General features: G+C 52.6%; 2 protein-coding genes across 4 annotated transcripts; one reads left to right on the top strand and one right to left on the bottom strand.

Annotated features, from left to right (window-relative positions):
* Window positions 1–1,271: 1,271 nt before the first annotated feature.
* PIGK (phosphatidylinositol glycan anchor biosynthesis class K) lies at window positions 1,272–11,790 on the top strand. The gene is made up of 11 exons (XM_061550339.1): window positions 1,272–1,453; window positions 2,000–2,053; window positions 2,567–2,658; window positions 3,185–3,320; window positions 3,723–3,834; window positions 4,288–4,384; window positions 5,769–5,886; window positions 6,526–6,636; window positions 7,013–7,194; window positions 7,658–7,739; window positions 9,460–11,790. Exons 1-11 carry the CDS (start codon window positions 1,328–1,330, stop codon window positions 9,571–9,573), a joined length of 1,224 nt encoding a protein of 407 aa, XP_061406323.1. The 5' UTR covers window positions 1,272–1,327; the 3' UTR covers window positions 9,574–11,790.
* A 1,421-nt stretch (window positions 11,791–13,211) lies between these two features.
* RABGGTB (Rab geranylgeranyltransferase subunit beta) lies at window positions 13,212–20,262 on the bottom strand. Of its 3 annotated transcripts, none has more exons than XM_061550341.1 (9): window positions 20,218–20,262; window positions 18,279–18,386; window positions 17,381–17,578; window positions 16,808–16,913; window positions 16,636–16,688; window positions 16,403–16,513; window positions 15,843–15,968; window positions 15,157–15,306; window positions 13,212–14,392 (listed from the first exon to the last, which is right to left on the bottom strand). In XM_061550341.1, exons 1-9 carry the CDS (start codon window positions 20,218–20,220, stop codon window positions 14,252–14,254), a joined length of 996 nt encoding a protein of 331 aa, XP_061406325.1. In that variant the 5' UTR covers window positions 20,221–20,262; the 3' UTR covers window positions 13,212–14,251. The 3 variants fall into 3 exon arrangements, with proteins under 3 accessions (XP_061406325.1, XP_061406326.1, XP_061406324.1); XM_061550342.1 differs by lacking the exon at window positions 20,218–20,262 and adding an exon at window positions 19,504–19,715; XM_061550340.1 differs by lacking the exon at window positions 20,218–20,262 and adding an exon at window positions 18,527–18,885.
* Between the last annotated feature and the right edge of the window lie 499 nt (window positions 20,263–20,761).

Below are 20,761 nucleotides of genomic sequence, written 5' to 3'. Positions count from 1 at the left end.
AGACTCAGCAGGTGCCACGGCTTGACTGCTGTGCCAGGTTAGGTGCAGGAGGTCACGGGACAGACCCTGCAGGTGCCACGGGTCGACTGATTGAGTTGACCGGCTGATGCACCACCACCACCACCAGCAGCTGTGCCCCCTACACTGCCAACTCGCTGCTGCTGCTGCTGCTGTGAGGGCCGAGCTTGACGCCGCTGGTCTTCGGCACCGTCGCACGTGCATCATTTAACCCCGTTGTATTTGTAACGTGAGCGTACAATGTGCTTAAGAACTAATACATTCTTGGTTATTTCGGTAAAGTCACGTAGAAGGGAAACAATACAATAATTAAAAATCTGTGTATTTAATTTTGAAGCATTTTACTTTATTTTAACAAATCGTGATTTATTATTTTATTTCTATTATTATTTATATTATTTATTTTTACCTACGTGAAAAAATCTAAGAGTAAGTGACAAACAGTACACGTCATACATTTTGATTTAAAGCTTTCGTGACTGCAGGGATTCATATTATTGGTTCTTTCGGTAAAGTCACGTAGAAGGGAAATAACAAAATAATATAAATATAAAACAAAAAAAATTCTCACGACGTTTCGACTGCAGCACAAGCAATCATCATCAGGTGTTGCAGTCGAAACGTCGTGAGAATTTTTATTGTTTTATATTTATATTTTATTATTTCCCTTCTACGTGACTTTACCGAAAGAACCAAGAATATAGTACACGTCATATTTGTTGTCATATTTGTTGGGGGTCGCGGGGGTTTCCATCTGTACGCTGACTGAGCGTGGGGGGCATCTCCGGCTGCTCCGTCTCCCTCCCACGTGTTTAATAATTACCAGCACGGCTCCTCGTTAATTGTCTGTGAACATCTTACACATTTAAAAAAAACCGCCAGCAGCGGGAGCCTCCTGAGAACTCGCCCCACGACTCGGCGTGGCGCTGGTGGACAACGAAGTAGAAGCTTGTGAATGAAACGTGACCGTCGTGATGATGTCGCGACGTTTGTTGACGAAATCGCCGATTTGCTGTCGCTGTGCTTGTCTCGCGCAGACGTTCACATTTCCCACATCACACAAACACGGACGATTAATTTTGCGCATGCGTGTTAGCAAATACAATCCCGCGTCGCGCGGCCATCTTACTAAGGGAGTGGGAGGGGGGCCTGTCGCCTCTCCTATAGGTCGAGACAGCCGTGACGTCACTACCGAATCCTCGGCCTGAGCCAATGGAAAGCGCGGCCGTCATCGATTCTATCCCCGACCAAGATGGCTGCCTGAGGCTTCCGTGACGTCACCGCTCCCGTGGTGTTGCCGGTTGCAGCGATGGCCGCGTCTCGTCGCTCGCCGTGCCGAGCCGGGCCCGGCCTCCCTCTCCTCTTCCTCGTCTCCCTCCTCCTCCTCCTCCTCCCTCTTCCTGGGCTCCTCGCCTCCACGGCTGAAGACGTACAGGTGTGAAGGCAGACGCTACCCGCAAAATACACGTTTCCTGCGGTAGCGAGCTACATGCGTCTACGCAAAGGTGCACCTAGCCTGGTACAGGAGCCGTGCTGAAATCACCGCTGCATGGTGATGAATGATGGCAGACGTTGCTTTCTGTGTGTGTGGCTGAGTGGTGCATGAATCTGCACTGAGCTTCCCGTGGGCTGACTGGCACATACATGATTACCACTTGGGTGGCGGTGAATTTCAGAAGTGGGGATACAAAGGCGGCGGTCGGCGTGGGGCTGGCCACACTGCCGGCTCCGTGTAGGACTACTCCTCGACTCTTGTAGCTACACTCCCAGGCTGTGTTGAGAACTCCCTTACACACAAGCCGCCTCGGTCATGTGGATTGTTTGACCATACTTCACCACGATGTTCAGTGCAGGTTGGTAAAGTATGGAGGGGAGCCCAGGACCGGTTCAGGTGTCGCTCGCTCGCTCGCCACTGATGTTACCTGTGGCCAGGAATCTAACTCAGGTTGCCGGCTGCGTGTGGTGTGTCTGTGTGATTCAGGGACAAACTGAACATTTCTTCAAAAGTGGCCATACCAACAACTGGGCGGTGCTGGTGAGTGTTGCTCCTGGATGGTTACAGCCCAGAGGCCGCCCTCATTAATACTGCGTGCGTATTAACCACAAACGCCAAGCACTCTCCGCTTCATGGTGGAAGTTCAAGATCACCTGGCGTGATTCTACACAGAGCAGACCACGCGTGTGGCTGCCACGGTCCAACATTTCCAAATCTTATAAATACCTAGCATATATTATGATGAACCTCACCGAAACATCAGCCCCTACACGCGGACTAACGCCCGCTTGCAGGTCGGTGCCGCGTACACTTGGCGCTGCACAGGGACAGCTGCCGCTGGACTCCCCTCGGCTGGACTGCAGCATGGCACCGGCATGGTTGAGATGAGCTGACATTTGCCAGGGAGAAATAAGTGGCCGGCTGTAAGTTTGGTCACACCACTCCCTCGTGTGCCGTGACGGCCTGAACAATCGCTTGTTTACATCTCTTGTCCCAGTGGGTCTATAGAGGCTACCTGTGGGGATCTCTGTGTGTGTGTGTTTTCCTCTCAAGGTGTGCACATCTCGCTTCTGGTTTAACTACCGCCACGTCGCCAACGTGCTGTCTGTCTACCGCAGCGTCAAGCGTCTGGGCATTCCGGACAGGTGCGTCGTATTCACATTGCAGATGCAACCCTCTAACTGCTTGCCCACTCTGCTGCTGGCAGAATGGCCTCCCCCCATTGGTGTCGTAATTGTATCATTTGTTAGAGCCACCCAGTATGGAGCGGTGGGGCACAGTGGTTGGTGCGCTGCGCTGTGAACCCGGCCATTGGTGGCAGCGAGTGATATTTCAACCATTCCTAGGAACCCCACCCCTGGCTTTAACCCACGCTGACCAGCGTGGTGAAGTATGGTGAAACAACCCTCACGACCAACACAACATGGGGAGATCTTCAACAATAGATGGCTGTTAATTTTATGTTACAATTAGTGCATCCAAATATCCCTTCCCGTAGGCCTTTTTAAAAGGGAGCAGGGTTGACAGTGGTTACGAAGAGGAGTGCCAAATTAACTAAACTGTCCGCATTATTTCACGAATAACTATAGGGAGTATCGGGAGTAGGGTGCACGGGGAGCGGATGAGGTGAACTGTGGTTGAGTGCTGTGGTTGTGCGTGGCCGTCCCACAGCCAGATCATCCTGATGCTGGCGGACGACATGGCGTGCAACCCCCGCAACCCCCGCCCCGCCACCGTGTTTAACAACGCGGCCGAGCAGATCAACGTGTACGGGGACGACGTGGAGGTGGACTACCGCGGATACGAGGTCCTGCCGGCACGGTCCACCTCGCCACACAATCTCCCCCCCCCCCACAGTCTACATTTTAGTACGGTCGCTCCACCTCCACCACGTGTCGTCGCTCCACCTCCACCACGCGTCGTCACTCCACCACGCGCCGTCGCTCCACCTCTACCACGCGCCGTCGCTCCACCTCCACCACTGCGCCGTCGCTCCACTCCACCACGCGCCGTCGCTTTACCACCACCACGCATCCACCGTCAATTCGCCTTCGCGCTCTGCCGCTTGAGCTTCCTGCTCGCCGCTCCATCGCGTGGGGTGACGTCGCTATTGATTTGGCGGTGAGGGGCGACGTGTATCTGTTGGGGCCAAACGATTTCAAAGTGGCTATTGCCGTGTTGATAGCGTCGCGACCGCTGGGCCCGGCAGGTGACGGTGGAGAACTTTCTGCGCGTGCTGACGGGAAGGCTGCCTCCCAGCACTCCCCGCTCCAAACGGCTCCTCACGGACGATCGCAGCAACATCCTCATCTACATGACTGGTGTGACGCATGCACACACACACAAGCACAGACATACACACGCACACACATACACAGGCACACACATACACACGCACACACATACACAGGCACACACATACACAGGCACACACATACACACGCACACATATATACACGCACACACATATACAGGTACACACATACACACGCACACACATACACACGCACACACATACACAGGCACACACGCTCACTGTGGGTGTGTGTGTGTGACACTCACTGTGCGTGTGTGTGTGATGCTTACTGTGGGTATGTGGGTGTGTGACGCTCACTGTGGGTATGTGTGTGTGTGTGTGACGCTTATGTCGGTGTGTGTGATGCTCATTGTGGGTGTGTGGGTGCGTGGGCGCTTACTGTGGATGTGTGTGTGACGGTCACTGTGGGTGTATGGGTGACGCTCACTTTGGGTATGTGTGTGTTTGACGCACTCAGGACACGGTGGAGATGGCTTCCTGAAGTTCCAGGACGCAGAGGAGATCTCAAACGTGGAGCTCGCCGACGCGTTTGAGCAAATGTGGCAGAAGCAGCGGTGAGGCTGAACCTCGCACCACTCGCACAAAGACAAAGATCCCCCATGTAGCCGTTAACAGACCGTTGGGGCAAGTGCGGTTAGTGAGCTGTGAAGGCAGGCACGACTCATGATGCAGCGGTGTGGCCAGCATCACACCCGGCCGCCTTTGTCTCCTGAGTGCTGATGTTTATACATTGCACGAAGTACTCATTTAAGGTTGAGTCGACCTACAGGAGGCCCAGGATCTGTTCAAATATTCGTCCCTATTATGGGGCATGAGTTCGAATCGAACTTGGGTCTCCTGGTTTGTTGTGCAGTGCACTAACCACTGCACATGCACGCCCACACACATGTACGCACGCACGCATGCTCAGAAGTTGATGCATGCGTCTTGTTTGCGATTCCGTTGGAAGGCGTCTGTGATGGTGTCCGTGCTTCTCTGCAGCAAAGCTTGCGTCAGATGTAGATGAAAAAAATAAAATCCAAAGAGCGTTTGTGAAACCCTTTCTTTTGTAGTGCAGGATTTTCACTCTCTCCGTCTCAATCTGTCTCAGCCACTGCTTGTGTGTGCGCGTATTGGTGTGTGCGTATCAGCGTGCGGGGAGCGGTAATGTAGCGGACAGCATGCTGTGCTACCAACACTGTCTGGGATGAAATGAAATCGGCAGCGAATCCCAGAGGCAGCTCACTCCGCTCTCCCAGTTTCGTTCTCTCTCTCTATGGGTCTCTTGTGAGCATCGATGGGTCTCTATGTGAGTCCATGGGGCTTTTTGTGAGTTTATGGTACTCTATGTGAGCCTTTTGCTCTCTTTGGGAGTTTACAGTGCTGCGTGTGAGTTTACGTAGTACAATACATGGATTTATTGAAAAATGTGATTTCAAGATGCTCTGCAGAAAGAGTGGACATGTTTCACTTATAGAGAGAGCCAGTCATAGGTCTATGCGAGTCTCTGCTTATCTAAGATGCGAGTCTGTCAACTCCCTAAGTTAGTCTCTGTGTGTCTGTGCAAGTCTATGGAGCTCTATGAGAGCCGGTGAATATCTATGTGGCTAATGCAGACTTGATGCCTTGCAATGGACGTCTATTTGTTGTTTGAACATCTTAACACCAGTGTGTTATTGCCAGAAAGGGTGACGCCTATTCTTATTGTTTCATCTTACCGGACCCTATGTGAGTTTCTGGGTGTCTGTGTGAGTGTCGGTCCCTATGCACGTCTCTGTGTATCCATGTTACTTTATAGAGGCGGCCGATCACCGATCGCTTCACGAGTCTCCGGGTATCTTTGCGAGTCTACGGCTCTCCGTGTAATCTGAGGGTTCAGAGAGGACGCGAGAGAGACGGTGAGAGGCGCGGGTGTGAGAGGTATTTCCAGGTATCACGTGGTATCATGTGTGCCCGCAGGTACCACGAGGTGCTGTTCATCGTGGACACGTGCCAGGCCGTGTCTCTGTACCAACGCTTCTACTCCCCCAACGTCATGGCGATCGGGAGCAGCCAGGTCGGAGAGGACTCTCTATCGGTGAGGGCCGCCTTGCCGCTCGCCCAAACTCACCTGGGTGTCTGACTCCCCGCCCGCTTGCCTTCCCTGGTGTGGACCTTCCCTAGGTTGACTAGGCCTAAAACGAGTGACCGGCGAGGTGGCCGGGCAGTTTTGTGGGGTCGGAGACACCTGAAGCGCCGCGTTCCCAAAGTGTAACTCCCGTACAATTCTCGATCGCAATTCACGGATCGATCGTCATCGCCCTCTCCCATAATAACTTGGCAGGACCTTCCTGAAAGGGAGTCATGAGGATTTCCTGAGTAAGCAAACTTGGTAAGTTTGATGGTCCCAGTTTGCTCACAAGACTGGCCTTGCAAAGTGAAAGGTTCTCATAGGTAGCTCTGTGATATCCACTTCCATGGGCTGTACTAGAATAGGGAGGGTCTCGCTGCTTTGTGAGGGTTCCAAACGGATTCTTTGTCTCACGACGCCGCGACGGCAAAAGCGCAGTTGGGGTCAGACCGCTGGGAAACAAGAACAACGCTGTGAATCGCAACAGTCGCCGGGAAGGGGGTGAACAGTTCCACCGCTGGACGCTCTTTAGCGTGAATGTCCCACCGCTAACGACCCTCACCGCTGTCTCCTCCCTGATGTCCACCCCTCCCCGGGGTCGACCAGCACCACATGGACTCGAGCATCGGCGTGTTTGTGATTGACCGCTACACCTACCACCTGCTCGACTTCCTGGAGAACATCCACCCAGCCACCCGCAAGACCATGACCGACCTGGTGTGTTACGATCCTCCATCACGGACAGCACCACCATCACTGTCACCGTCACGCCCGCCACCACTACCAACACCATCGCCGTCAAAGCCACCGTCACCACCACCACCGTCACCACCACCACCGTCACGGCCACCACAGCCACCACCGTCACTGCCACCGCCACTACCAACTACCATAACCACAGCTACTACTATCATCCCTATTTCCTTCACCATCACTGCTGCTACCACCACCACAATAGTTCCAGGTGTGTGAATGCGAGCTCTGTCTGTCCATGTTCTGTGTGTGTGTTTGCGTGTTTAAGTGATAGTTCTGTATGTGTCCATGTGTCTGCGTGCGTGTGTGTGTGTTTGTGTCCGCATGTGCTCCCCCATAGTTCCAGGTGTGCCCTCCGCGCGACTGCATCTCGACGCCGGGCTGGCGCACGGACCTGTTCACGCGCGACCCGGGCTCCGTGCTCATCACCGACTTCTTCGGCAGCGTGCGCAACGTGGAGCTCACGATGGAGACCGTGGCGCTGCCGCGGCAAACCGGCCCCCCGCTCGCCGAGCTCCCGCGGTGAGGCTCGCTGGCCGCTGTGCCGGATCACTTTTCAAGATATCTGGGTCGGATTGTGCTAGATCGAGAGTTTTGTCTGATAATCTGAGATGGCATGTCTAGGGCTTCTCTTTAGATTTTGTCGGATGGTCGTTAAAATTTATTACACTTGTTTTGCCGAGGAAAGGCTCAAGGCTTTTTCAGGAGGTTCCTACCAAGATTTGGCAGCAGGGGGGCGCGGCGACTTATTTGTGTTTCCCAATTAGGGTTTACATGTTGAATTTTTGGCAAATTTGTACCGGGATGATGGCACATGATAGCCGACTCTTCTTCGAGTGACGTCACGGGATCTCTGACGTCCGCTGAGAATGAAGCAGAGACGGCGTGTCGTATTTCACGGTAAATTACTACACCGCAGTATTAACCGGGGCGGCTCACGGGATTCGAACCGACAACCTCTGATCTCATCTGCTGTGCACTTCAGGTCAGAAGAGACACTCACCAGCCCTGGGCCTCTCGAGGTCGACTTCGTGGATCCACTGCCGGTGGCAGACATCATCCGAATGGTGAGCGACACACACCCTCACCACCACACACACCCTCACCACCACACACACCCTCACCACCACACACGCCCTCACCACCACACACGCCCACACCACCACACACCCTCACCACCACACACGCCCTCACCACCACACACACCCTCACCACCACACACACCCTCACCACCACACACACCCTCACCACCACACACGCCCTCACCACCACACACACCCTCACCACCACACACACCCTCACCACCACACACACCCTCACCACCACACACACCCTCACCACCGCACATGCCCTCACCACCACACACACCCTCACCACCACACACACCCTCACCACCGCACACACCCTCACCACCACACACACCCTCACCACCACACACACCCTCACCACCACACACACCCTCACCACCACACACGCCCTCACCACCACACACGCCCTCACCACCACACACACCCTCACCACCACACACACCCTCACCACCACACACACCCTCACCACCACACACACCCTCACCACCGCACACGCCCTCACCACCACACACACCCTCACCACCACACACACCCTCACCACCACACACACCCTCACCACCACACACACCCTCACCACCACACACACCCTCACCACCACACACACCCTCACCACCACACAGACCCTCACCACCGCACACGCCCTCACCACCACACACACCCTCACCACCACACACACCCTCACCACCGCACACGCCCTCACCACCACACACACCCTCACCACCACACACACCCTCACCACCACACACACCCTCACCACCACACACACCCTCACCACCACACACACCCTCACCACCACACAGACCCTCACCACCGCACACGCCCTCACCACCACACACACCCTCACCACCACACACACCCTCACCACCGCACACGCCCTCACCACCACACACACCCTCACCACCACACACACCCTCACCACCACACACACCCTCACCACCACACACACCCTCACCACCACACAGACCCTCACCACCGCACACGCCCTCACCACCACACACACCCTCACCACCACACACGCCCTCACCACCACACACACCCTCACCACCACACACACCCTCACCACCGCACACGCCCTCACCACCGCACACGCCCTCACCACCACACACACCCTCACCACCACACACACCCTCACCACCGCACACACCCTCACCACCACACACACCCTCACCACCACACACACCCTCACCACCACACACACCATATGCAGAGATCCTCCATGTCGCCTTTAACAGGCTGTCGGAGCAAGTACTGTTAGTGAGCACCTATTAAGGCTGGAATAACCTTCTCAGACTTCAGGGCCAGTGACCCTGATGGTGTGGTTAGGTAGGGATAGGGCGAGCACAGGGTGTATGGTGCATCCCAGTCGAGACCACTGGCCCCCACAACCCTCCCAAGCCCCACTTGTGGGGGAGTATTGATGAAGTGTGGCATGCAGTGACTCACTAATAGCATACAGGAGGCTACAGAGGCTTCGTTAGCAAGTTCTCCTGCACGGTATCCATACCGCAGCCTGCACCCCTCCCCTTTAAAGGCCCCGCGGGTTGAGAACTGTTGGATTTGTGTCCGGGTGGTTCGTGTGATTTGGGCTCGTGTCGGAGCGGTTTGTGTGGTTATGGATAGTGGGCTTGATGTGGTTAGCGCAAGCCACCAGAAGTCCTTGTGCGTGACCCCGGCGCGCCCACGGTTTGCGCGGTGGCAGGGCAAGCGTCGCGAGTGGCACCCGCCAAACGCCTTCATCCTCTCCTTCTGGGCGCTGGTGCTGCTCGTCTTCTTCAAGGCGTATGGCGCCAAGCACCTCCCCTTCATCTTCTAGCGACGCCGCCACCACGGCTGCAGGCGGCGGCGGTGGAGTGCGGTGACCCTCGGAGCGCCACAATGGCCCCTCGCGTACGGCCCCACCGCGGCGCACCGACAAACCGCACCGTGCCACGCAGCACCGCGTTGGCAAATCCGCGCGGCACCGACACGACGCCACAGTACGCTGCACACGTAACCGGCCCACGCCGCGTCGCTGCACACCATGCCACACGAACCGCGCACACATTATGCATTGCATGCACCGCGCACTACACACCGCACACTGCACACCGCACACTGCACACCGCACACTCTGCACACCGCACACTCTGCACACCACGTTACATGATTGGTTCCAGAGCCCTGTGATGGCTGCAGATTCTTCGGCCGCATTATTTATTTCGCGAGGTTTGTGCGGTGACACATTTGTACTGTATATGCGGTTATTTGGATATCTGGTTATGCTGTTTTACCGTGGTGCAGGTATGCCGTTATGCGGCTTTGCGTCTCGCCAGATGGCCGCTCTGGCCACCGGGGAAATCAGAAATCCAAACCGGGCGCTCGAGTCGCGAGCGAGAACACAGCCCCCCCCCCCCCATCTCCTCCATCTCCCCACCATCCCCCCACCATCTCCCCACCATCCCCCCACCATCCCCCCACCACCTCCCCACCTCCCACCGGTGGGGAGGGGCAGGGGTGGGCACTGAGCCAGGACTTGTGCCGTGGCGCTGTGCCCACCTCTGCGGTGGCGCTACGTGGGCCGTGTTTGTTTACTTCCTCGGTCAGGTGCCAGCGCTTTTCTCGCGTTCCTGAAGACCCCCCCCTCCATTATCGCCGCTCCCCCTTCCTCCCCACATCATCCTCCTCTCCCTCCCCGTCTCCCGGGAAATCCTCTGCCTGTGCGCTTGTGCGTTCATGCGTGTGTGTGTGTACGTTGCGACCTCCACTCATGGTAACAGGGTCTTGGGTCACACGGAAACCCTGGCACGAGTGCCGATCGGCGGTGTGCGCTGTTGGTCATGCTCGATGGGGGTTTTGCGCAGTCATTGGTGACCGGGTTGACACCACTTACCTCACTACGTTTAAGGGCCTGGTTTCACCACAACTCGGGTTAAGTTGGTCTCTGGACCCCGGTGATTAAACTGTTTGGTGTTGCTGCGTTGGCAATGGCCTATAAAGACACAAGTCGGGGGCAGTGGCCCTTCTTCATAGCGTATGAACGCCGCTGATTGTACCTCTTTTTCTTTTAAGGCAGTGTTGTTGACGAGTGATAGTTTTATCGTTAATTATGGGTCTAATGGGAGTCTGGGTCCCTGTGAGTGTACGGGTCTCTTTGTGAGTCACTGGTGACTGAGCTGAGACCATCAAACTGGTTGCACTTGAAACCTGGTTTAATCGCAGGCAGTGGCCGAAACCCGGATTTAAACCCAGGATGTCAGTGGTGCCAGCGTGGGGTAGCCTTTTGACTCCATAGTTTTGACCCTGGGTTCAGAATATTATATAATATTTGAATCCTGGGGTACAAATACTCATATCGCATGGAGTAAAAATTTTCTTTTTATTCTTTAATCAAATCCTGGGCCTCAAAGTGGTGGCAATTCCTCAGATCGCCAGGGAGTGAATCGTCACACCCACCTCCCACCACCACCCAACCCACACACAAACTCTAACCCTGCTGTGGCAGAATTTGCTTGAATCAAGGTGTGTGTGCGTTGGTGGAAATCGCCGGGCAGTCTGCGCTGAGTGGCGTCTGGATTTGTCGTTGAATTAGCGATGCCGCCTTCATCTCCGTGTCCCGTTGGGTTTATTTGTAGAGAAGCCAGGATTGTTTTAGCGTCTGTTTATTTTAATTTGAGGCTTGCCGTGTTTATATTGTGGGCCCCACGCACAGACACACACACCCTCGTGTGCTGTGCCAGCCTTCATAGGTGCTTGCTCACAGCACGTGCCCTAAAAAGGCAATACGGGTGATTTTTTTGTGTCTTTGGTGATTGAAGTGCATGTGTGGCGGTGGCAGCGGTGTCCAGCGTTCCAAGGTCGTCACCACTCGCAGCGTCATGCATATGGGAGCAATGGTTCGTGAAATGCACTATGGGCTTGGCGACCCGAGCTCATTCCTTGCCATGGCTAACATCGGTGGTAAGTGGTAGCTGAACGGGTCAATAAAAACCAGAGAATGAATGTTTGTATGCGTGGCAAACGCACTTGTGTGCTGAATAAAAATTACAGAATCTCTTGAGTTTGCCTCCTTAATTGACAAAAGTGGCCCAAGGTTCTTGACTATTTAAGTAAAACTCGAGTTTGGATAAGTATGCATGCTAAATACATTTTGTAAATGAAAATTAGGCATTCTGTGCAAGCTGTGTTTGACTTGAACAAATTAGTAACCCATCTTGAACCAACCTCACATACTGCCCTGGCGTTTTTGGCATTATTCATGAAAATACGGTGTCCAGAATAAAAAAAATACCAAAAAGAATTTTCCCTCAAAAATGTTATGGCTGCATTTATCCAAGAGTGAATCCCCTCCTTGTGTGTAGGCCGTGCCATGCCACACGTGAGATAAAAAGTGGGAAATTTCACAAAAATGTATTCGCCCAATAAAATCGACATACTAACCCATGTCGTTTTAGTGTAAAATGGCGAAATATTCATCGACAGTATATATATAAAAAAGGGAAATTTGTGATTGTGTCTGTTCATAATGTTTAGCGTACTTCCCGAAATTGCAACAAACTTTAAATTTGCCATGTGGGTACTCTCCAGACTACACCATGCAAAATTTATAAAAATAGACTTTTGTATTTTGGGGGGGGGGGGGGGCGCAATAAAGCATAATTTGCACGGCATGTGAGCTGTGACGTCACATCTGTCATGTGACCCGTGTGCGGAAGCTGATCGCGGGTAAAGTGAAATGCAAATGTGTTGCAGGTCTAAGGCATTCTTCGCGCAGAATTGCTTTATTTTAGGCGTTTACTGCCGTACGCACCCTGAAAGTTGCGTGTCTGCAGCAAGCGCGTGTATATGTACCTATGGACGCGCTTATGTGTGGGGGGGGGGGGAGCAGTAGTGTAGTGGTTAGAGCGCTGCGCTACCAAACCCAGCGACCCGAGTTCAATTCCCACTCACGGCCACCAAACTAAATTATTAGAACCAGTCCTGGGCCCCCTCCCTCTCGGTCGACTCGGCTTGTATAATGAGTAACTGGTGTGGTGTGTGAACATTGCCACTGGGGAGACTAAGGTAGCCAAGTTCATGGTGAATCCTGAATAGTAAAGCTAGTGGCTATATATTTAAATAAAAAGTGAATTCCTGCATTACATTTATGCTACACTGCTACATATTCAAGAACATCAGGAAGTACATCTTACTTTTTCCATCCAAAATCAGAATTATTAGCTTAACTATGCCATTTTTTTTTCTTAAAGTGGTGAATATCCTGCACCTCGAAAATTACAGAAGCATACTGACAGATTGTAAATATCACATTGTCGACAAGACCACAGGCAACCATAGATAACAATTGACAAATAAATGAAACTATTTAAGGGGGTTACCTTTCGGAGGACAAAAAAATGTGTTTTTTTTTTCTTTTAAAAAGGCCTCTTCAGCATTTATCTCAATCCCAATGCACAATAATAACCATCGGCTATGTTAACGCGTGTCCACAAAATATTTATTCCAACAATGCCCAACAGGAATCGCACAATTCCGCTTCATCATCGTTTGTTGCGTCGGGTCACACGATGAGCACCTGACCACACGCCGTGTCCTTCCTGTTGATGGACCCCCGAGTGGGGGAGGGGGAGGAGTGTCTGTGCCTGAACCCTGTCCATCACCAAAGACTGACATACCCAGTATGCACCTGAACGTCACTCATTTATGAAGCTTCAGAGTCATCATAGGGCAGATACATTCATGCACACCGTGGGATCATTCGGTGGGGGATAAATCGTGAGTAGAGTTGGCAGTGGTGTAAAATCATAATCAAACGTCACAAATCTTACATCGTTATTTGATTACCGCGTGACCTTATACAAAGTGAATTGTCATAATTTGGATTACCAAAAAATAAAATATTGTCACAGCTATACATTTGTACTGGGTCTCTTTAGTTCTGTCTGGTTCCAACTTGTACGTAACGCTTGAATACAATTTGCCAATTATCCCAGGATTCATAAATGGATTCCTAAATTGATCAATGCATGTGCCGTGAGCATATTAATTGATGGCTTTAACAGATTTTTAATTGATCAATCAATGACTCACGAGTCAAGGTTTTAGTTGAGCATTAACTTTAATTGATGAGTCATTACAGGTTAAGTGCAATGATGAATGTTAAACTATATTAACCCTCTTGATTTGAAGCTTTCGTGACAGCAGGAATCCATACTCTTTGGTTCTTTCGGTAAAGTCACGTAGGTATAAAATAAAGCATGCTTTCCCACCTGATGACGGACACTTGTGTTGCGCCCGAAACGTCGTGATCTATTTTATTTTATTTTATACCTACGTGACTTTACCGAAAGAACCCAAGAGTATATATTAACCCTGTCCATCGTTCACATGCCTGTTGGTCAAGTTTCGCGTTGGCGCTGAGATTGGTCACGTGACTGGGAGCCGGCTTTCCTGGAACCAGGGCGGCTGCGACGCCCCCGTGTCCCGTGACTCGTGCGAGGTGGGGGGGCGGCGCCCTAGTCCAAGATGTCGGGATCCAGGCCAATCCGCCTCAGCGTCTCCTCGGGCATGCAGAACACAGGGTTCACGGGCCGCACCTGGGCCTCTCCCAGCAGGGACAACCCCGCGATGCCGAACAGTGTGTGGAAAGGGTCCACCTGGTCAAAGACAAAAACACCACCAAGCTGAGCCATGACCAATTTCGTGTTCCCTTTCTTGGCTGCCACTCCGTAGTTGTTCTCAACCGCCGGTCATTATCGCTTCGACAGCGACGGGTTCTACCCATGCCCACTGACCTTCTTCACGGGGCAAGCCTTGCAAAGCAGAGTGAGTTGGCACATTGTGGAGCACAGGTTGTGCATTTGCCAGTCATCGCAGTCAACGCATAACACCTGGGTCCGTCCCGTGACCTGCCAGCAGAGAGCTTTCCACGCTTCACATGACGGCTTAAAAGTGCACCTAGCTTGGCACAAGAGCCACGGTGACGTCATCATCACTTAGTGGCAAATGGCAGCTTTGGCTGTTATTTTAATACGCCTTCATAGATTCTAGCTTACAGCAATTGCCTCAAGAGTCCATGTGGTCTATGTATTTTTGTGCATGTGTATGGGTGCAACAGTAGCATAGTGCTGAGCCCACTGTGCACGACAAACCCAGCTCCTCTAGTTAGATTCCCAGCCGCAGCTGGCATCAGTTGTGATGAGCTCTCCCAACGTGTTTTCGGGTCGTACTGCATGTTGTTAGGCACGATGTCTGACGTTTCGTTCCGTGTTCTGGGTGCTTTTTCAGGAACTGAATACGAATCGAGTTGAATTCAGTTACTGAAAAAGCTCCAGGCATATGGAGCCAAACATCGGACATCGTGATGAAACCCACACCTACAGAGCCCACAACCGTAATTCACCCGCGGCCAGGCACTCACCATGTCTCCCGGGCGGTCGGCAAACCCCCCCGTCTCCTCGTCCTGGCACGCGAGGATGAACCGCCGCAGTTTGTCGGGGTCGATCCAGTGCAGGCGCCCGATCATCTGCAGTGATGCGAGCACCCACCACGAGTAGCACACGTCCGGCAGCTGGCGGCAGTGGCAACAAGTGCGCAGCAGCGGTGGCAGCACCGTTTTAGGGTGAACACAAGGAATGGGAGATTTAAAACAAAATGTTAAAAAGACAAGACCGCAATGTGAAATTGATCTTATTCTTCAGAGCAGTAATGCAGTGGATGGTGTGCTGCGCCGTGCACCTAAAGATCTGAGTCGGTCAAGAATAATGTCCGTGGCTTTTTAAAGGTCTGAAATCGTGGATGATATTTGGTTGCGATATTCATTTGGAATATTTGATTCCTCATGAATAACAACAATAACTGAGGCTTTCTTCGTCTTGGCCAGAAAAATATTCACAACAGCGGTTTTGACGAGCGAAACGTACCACTACTGTTGGTCAAATGGAAGTGCGGTGTGGTGTGGCGTGTGCATGACGCAGTGTGGTACGGCATGGTGTGTTGTGGAGTGCAGCGATGCCGTGTGGTGGCATGATGTGGTGCGGGGTGGAGTGACGCGGTGTACCGTGAAGTGACGTGGCGTGATGCGGTATGGTATGATTGTGGCGTTACCTTTTCCGGTCGTCCATTGAGCCCGCCGGAAGGCAGCTGTCGCTCACAGAGCCACCAGCCCAGCAGGTCGGCGTCGATGTGGTGAAGCTGCCCGGTCACCGACAGGAAGCCCACGCAGCAGTATATCTAGACCCGCGCGTGCGAGCGAGTCACGTCACACCCAATACTCCGCTCCCTACACTGAGAATGTTACATTTGGGCTCAGGAATCGAAACAAATCCGTACAAATGAGACAAAAGTGCTGCCCTGCCCTATGCGAGCCAGAGGTGACTTGAAGGGATCTCAGAGGTAACTCTGTGATATCCACTTATGGACTGTTCTCTAATACGGTGGTGGCGGGGGGGGGCTAGGGTTGCACTGCTCTGCAAGGGTTCTGAATAGATTTTTAGTTTGAATGACATGACACCGATAGCATAATAGCATTAATATTATTGGACGAGGAAGCAGATGAGTGAGTGGATGAGCAAACAGGTGAGAGGGTGATTGATCGGGCGGGCGGGCGGGCGAGTGAGCGGGTGGGTGAGTGAGTGAGAGGTCGGGCAAGAGGGCGGATCGATCACCTGGCCTGCATGGGACTCCGAGCCTGGGCGGCACCCGAAGCCGCCGTCAAAATTCATGCAGGACAGGACGAACTTGACGGCTTTGTCCACGGCCACGGCGTCGAGGCGGCCCTGCGCACAGCGAGGACGACAAGGAAAGCGGCGCGCTCGTGCGGGGCCCGCTCGAGTCGGCCGAAGAGACGATTGTACAAGTCGAGTCGTTATGCGGCCTACGGAGAAACGACGCGTCTTACCAGCAGTGCGAGCGTCGCCACAGCGCAGAAGGAAAACCTCGTGTCGATCTCACCTGCACGGCAGAAGGTGTCACTTTCAATGCAGACGCCACATCAGAAATACAATCTTTAGCATCCTTCAATAAAATTCAACTTCTATGGCAAGAGAGGGGTCAACGCAGCATCTCCTCACCCCACTTGTCGCCGGCGAACGAACCGTCTTCTTGCTGCAGGCCGCGTACGTAGCTCACCACCTTCTCCACGTCCACGCTCGACAGGCTGTCGTACAGCACCAGGATCTAGCGATGGCGAGACGAGCGCACAGCGACACTCGTCAATACCACCGCTGGTCGAGGGGCTCCCCACGCCGTGCGGGTTGTGGGGATTATTTGAAAGATTTTGAAGACGGGGAGTGCGATCGCGAAACTGACTCGGGTTGGGATTGGATTGGGCCAGTGGAGCGACTGGATTATAGGGGTGATATCATCTCGTTTACTGCCATAGTCGGTATATAAATCCAATTGTAACTACAAAATTGATTTAGCCAGATACTACTCATGCAGTTATTTGGCATTTCAGTTGCTCCGGGTGAAGAGTCTGAAGGAATAACACTCAGAGAGGGTCCCAACATATTGCTTCACTCCCTCCTGATCCGGACGAGTCGAGTAACTCGACCGATAATCGATTACGGATTATAATTGGTAATCGATAATCGGTCGAGTGATCGACTACCTCGGGAATCAGATATCCCCGCTCCTCCAGTTACCTGCACGGCGCTGAGCGTGTAGAGCAGGTGGGGGTCGTGACCCTGGCTGGCACTGATGCCGCCGCACTCGTGCTGGCACTCGGACACGAAGCGCAGGATCTCGTCGCGGTCCATGCGGCCCAGCTGGCCCATGAGCTCCATGGCGGTGAGGCCCCAGTACACGCCGCTCATGCGCAGGTATTCCGTGATGCAGTACTCCTGCGAACGGGCGAAGGCCCCACCACCGCATAGCCGCTACAGACCGCTGGGGCAACTTGTCTATTCTACTGTCTCTCATACTTGCCTTAAAATGTTGGCCTGTCGATAACTATCTTTGCATATTTATCTGACAAAGCAACACTTCACTGCCACGTGTACAAAAGCCCGACGTGACTTCCCCCCTCCACACAATATAAAACTGTCTCACTGGGCATCAACATTGAAATGCCCTCCTCACCCTTTACTTAACTGAACAACGATGGTTTTACTCAAACAATAACTCTGCTTTTCAGTCCTATAAACATAACAGATTACGGATCCCTCGAGTAAAATCCTAAACAGTACGTGCACACACACATATATATATATATAAGATCCCCACCTGTGTGATCTTTACAGACCATTGACACAAGTGCAGTTAGCGAGCGACTATTAAGGCCGGCATGGCATGTGAAGGGCTGCCGCCGGAAGCACCACGCCTCCCCAGTGCTGATGTTCACGTTTAAAGTTGGCTGCTGACCGCTTTGCGTTCACGGCCTTCAGGCCCGCGCTGACCATCAACCGGGTCAGCTCTGATGGCAACCAGCACAACATTGATCCCTGCCAACATACGAGAGCAGCACAGCCGGCTTGCGTGCGAGCGCCTGACCGTGTGCGTGAGGGTGCGAGTGCGTGAACGCGCAAGGCACGCTGGGCGTACATAGTCGTCCTTCTTGGAGCTGTACTCGGCGATGTAGTCCGCATGCTTGGAAAGCAGCAGGGAGCTGGGCGCGTCGGGCCCAATCACCACGTCCTTAACCGGAGTTCCCTAGGCGACAGGCGGATGGATGCAGTGCGTTAGTGTTCATCCGTCGTAGTGTTGTAGTGACAGTGTTCATCCATTGTAACCGTGGTGGGATTTCTCTGACCCACACCTGCTACTCCAACACGCTCGTCGCGATGCGTTACCTGGCCAGGAGCGGTGATGGTAATGTGCTCCTGTGATTTAGCGCTTGGGAGGGAAATGTCAGTGGATCGCGTAGAGATTTGTGCAACTCCCAAACCCCCTTGGATTGAGGATGCCAGGGGATGACAGTACAGTGTACCCATGAACCCATCTGCGCACAGCTTCAAGAGTTATCCCCTCGTACACGTGGTGGATTGTCTTCAGATACTCTGGTTTCCTATGACATGCCAAAGACCCGTTGATGGAATTGGCCAAACATTATGTATGATTTTGACTTAAAACTTTCGTGACTGCAGGAATTCATATTCTTTGGTTCTTTCGGTAAAGTCACGTAGACAGGAAAAATAGTAATTAAAAATAAAGGGAGTAAAAATATCACGACGTTTCGAATCGCAACACAAGCGGTCGTCATCAGGAAAAGAGGTTAGCCTCTAAAGGCAAAAGTGATGCTAATACACTTGGGCTGCGTCCATCTCCAAACCTTTATAAACAGTTTGCCTTTAGAGGCTAACTCCCCTTTTCCTGATGATAACCGCTTGTGTTGCGATCGAAACGTCGTGATATTTTTATTCACTTTATTTGTATTTTTTTTTCTATCTACGTGACTTTAATGAAGGAACCAAATAATATTATGTATGATGCATGCCCCTCGTGAAAAAAAGAGTCGTGATTCCGCGAGGCGTTCCTGGATATAGGACATCATCACAACATCACAGAGATGCACACAGATTATGATTGCGACTCAAGACACTGGGCAGCCCAGAGGATGGTTGCATTAAACAAATGAAGTGGAATAAATTCCACGTACATATAACAGCACAGCAGCAATTGGCAGTACAGCAATCCCTGTCATACGAAGCCAAACGATAATGAATGGAACTGGCGGAACGTCCTGCGAGTTGTGATGGGAGCGAAGCAAGTGTTGTACTGTACGTCTAAGCTCTCGCGTCTCCACTCAACACCTTCACCGCTCACTGACCCGCGTGGTGAAGTATGGCCAAAGCAACTGCTACGACCCGCACGGTGTCCTTGAGTGAGAGAGTCTTCCAGTCAGCAGTGAATTCATTCAACTCGCGATGCCGGCTGTGCTCGCCTTGCTGAGCCGAATGCAACCCCACGCGTACGACCTTAAACCTCGCACTTTAAGATGAATGAACACGACGCATATATGATTCCTCAAGTCTCGCAATTCAAGTCAAACAAAATCACAAACCTGTGTTAAACCTGACACTTCAGTCGATATAAACCGCACATTAAGCCACCCATAGCCCTACATTAAACCTCACAATAAACACAACTTTAAGCCTGCCAATTAAACCTAACTTAAATCTGACAGTTCAGCCACTTTAGACAATTTAAACAAGTCATAAACTAACTTTAAAACTCACGGGCTAAGCATATTTAATCCCACACGCGTGCGTTCAGCTCCGTGCTCGACTAGCGGCTGCGGCCAGGGAGAGCCGCCCCTACCCCCGCAGAGAACCAGCACCAGCCGGGGGGTCCGCGGCGGGGTACGAATAACCTGACTCAGGGGCCTTCTACGACGCCGGGGGGCCCCGCAGGAGCCCCCCACCCCCCGCCAAGGGAGTCGAACCCGACCCTGGCAAGTCTCCGGGGGCATTGGGAGGAGCGGAGCCCGGGAGCCGGACCCGAGGCCGGCTCCACGGAGGCGAAGGGACCAGGCCTCGCTCACCATGGCGACGGCTCCTCCTCCTTCTTCCGGCCGGCGACGTCACGAGGCGCCGTCACGAGACGACGTCACGAGGCGAGGTGACGTCACGAGGCGAGGCGACGTCACAGTAGATTCGATATACATTGGAATTGCGTGGGTAATCGATGCTTTATGCGGTTTGTCTTGTCGTCGATGATTGTCATCGGATTATAACAACCCTTACTAGTTGGCTGTGTCGGTGGTGGCGGGTTTTAACGACACATTTATATATTTACGCGATCGAACCCGACAGCCTCTCGTATGGCTATTGGTCGCGAAAGCCTGCCGCATGTTAAACTGGATGGTAACAGTGGATGTAATCTATGCTGTCCTGTTCTGCTCGTTTAAACCGTGAGGCTAAAGGAAACCAGGTATATTTTATGAATACAATTTTTAACTTTAGTGCAGAAATCTCATACCTGTAAACCTCTCAAAAGGGAGAAACACAAATAGACAAAAATGTTTGCCCCTATTGAAACGGATGTACACCCAATTTCCCTGTATAAGAATACGGGGTTAAGCCATA

This window comes from Lethenteron reissneri, chromosome 12 (assembly GCF_015708825.2).
Source record: "Lethenteron reissneri isolate LAM-NWPU_2019-01 chromosome 12, ASM1570882v1, whole genome shotgun sequence".
In the NCBI taxonomy this organism is placed as follows: Eukaryota; Metazoa; Chordata; class Hyperoartia; order Petromyzontiformes; family Petromyzontidae; genus Lethenteron; species Lethenteron reissneri.
Note: the sequence above shows the minus strand (reverse complement) of the source record. Positions and strands in the feature narration are given on the sequence as shown.

What these genes read in the sequence shown, in the direction of transcription:
- PIGK (XM_061550339.1), top strand. Translation starts at nt 1,328, where the DNA reads ATGGCCGCGTCTCGTCGCTCGCCGTGCCGAGCCGGGCCCGGCCTCCCT. An exon ending in CCACGGCTGAAGACGTACAG is followed by an intron (nt 1,454 to 1,999) that starts GTGTGAAGGCAG and finishes TGTGTGATTCAG; the next exon opens with GGACAAACTGAACATTTCTT. An exon ending in CCAACAACTGGGCGGTGCTG is followed by an intron (nt 2,054 to 2,566) that starts GTGAGTGTTGCT and finishes TTTCCTCTCAAG; the next exon opens with GTGTGCACATCTCGCTTCTG.
- RABGGTB (XM_061550340.1), bottom strand. Translation starts at nt 18,667, where the DNA reads ATGGGTACACTGTACTGTCATCCCCTGGCATCCTCAATCCAAGGGGGT. An exon ending in CCATCACCGCTCCTGGCCAG is followed by an intron (nt 18,387 to 18,526) that starts GTAACGCATCGC and finishes CCTGTCGCCTAG; the next exon opens with GGAACTCCGGTTAAGGACGT. An exon ending in GCTCCAAGAAGGACGACTAT is followed by an intron (nt 17,579 to 18,278) that starts GTACGCCCAGCG and finishes GCCCGTTCGCAG; the next exon opens with GAGTACTGCATCACGGAATA.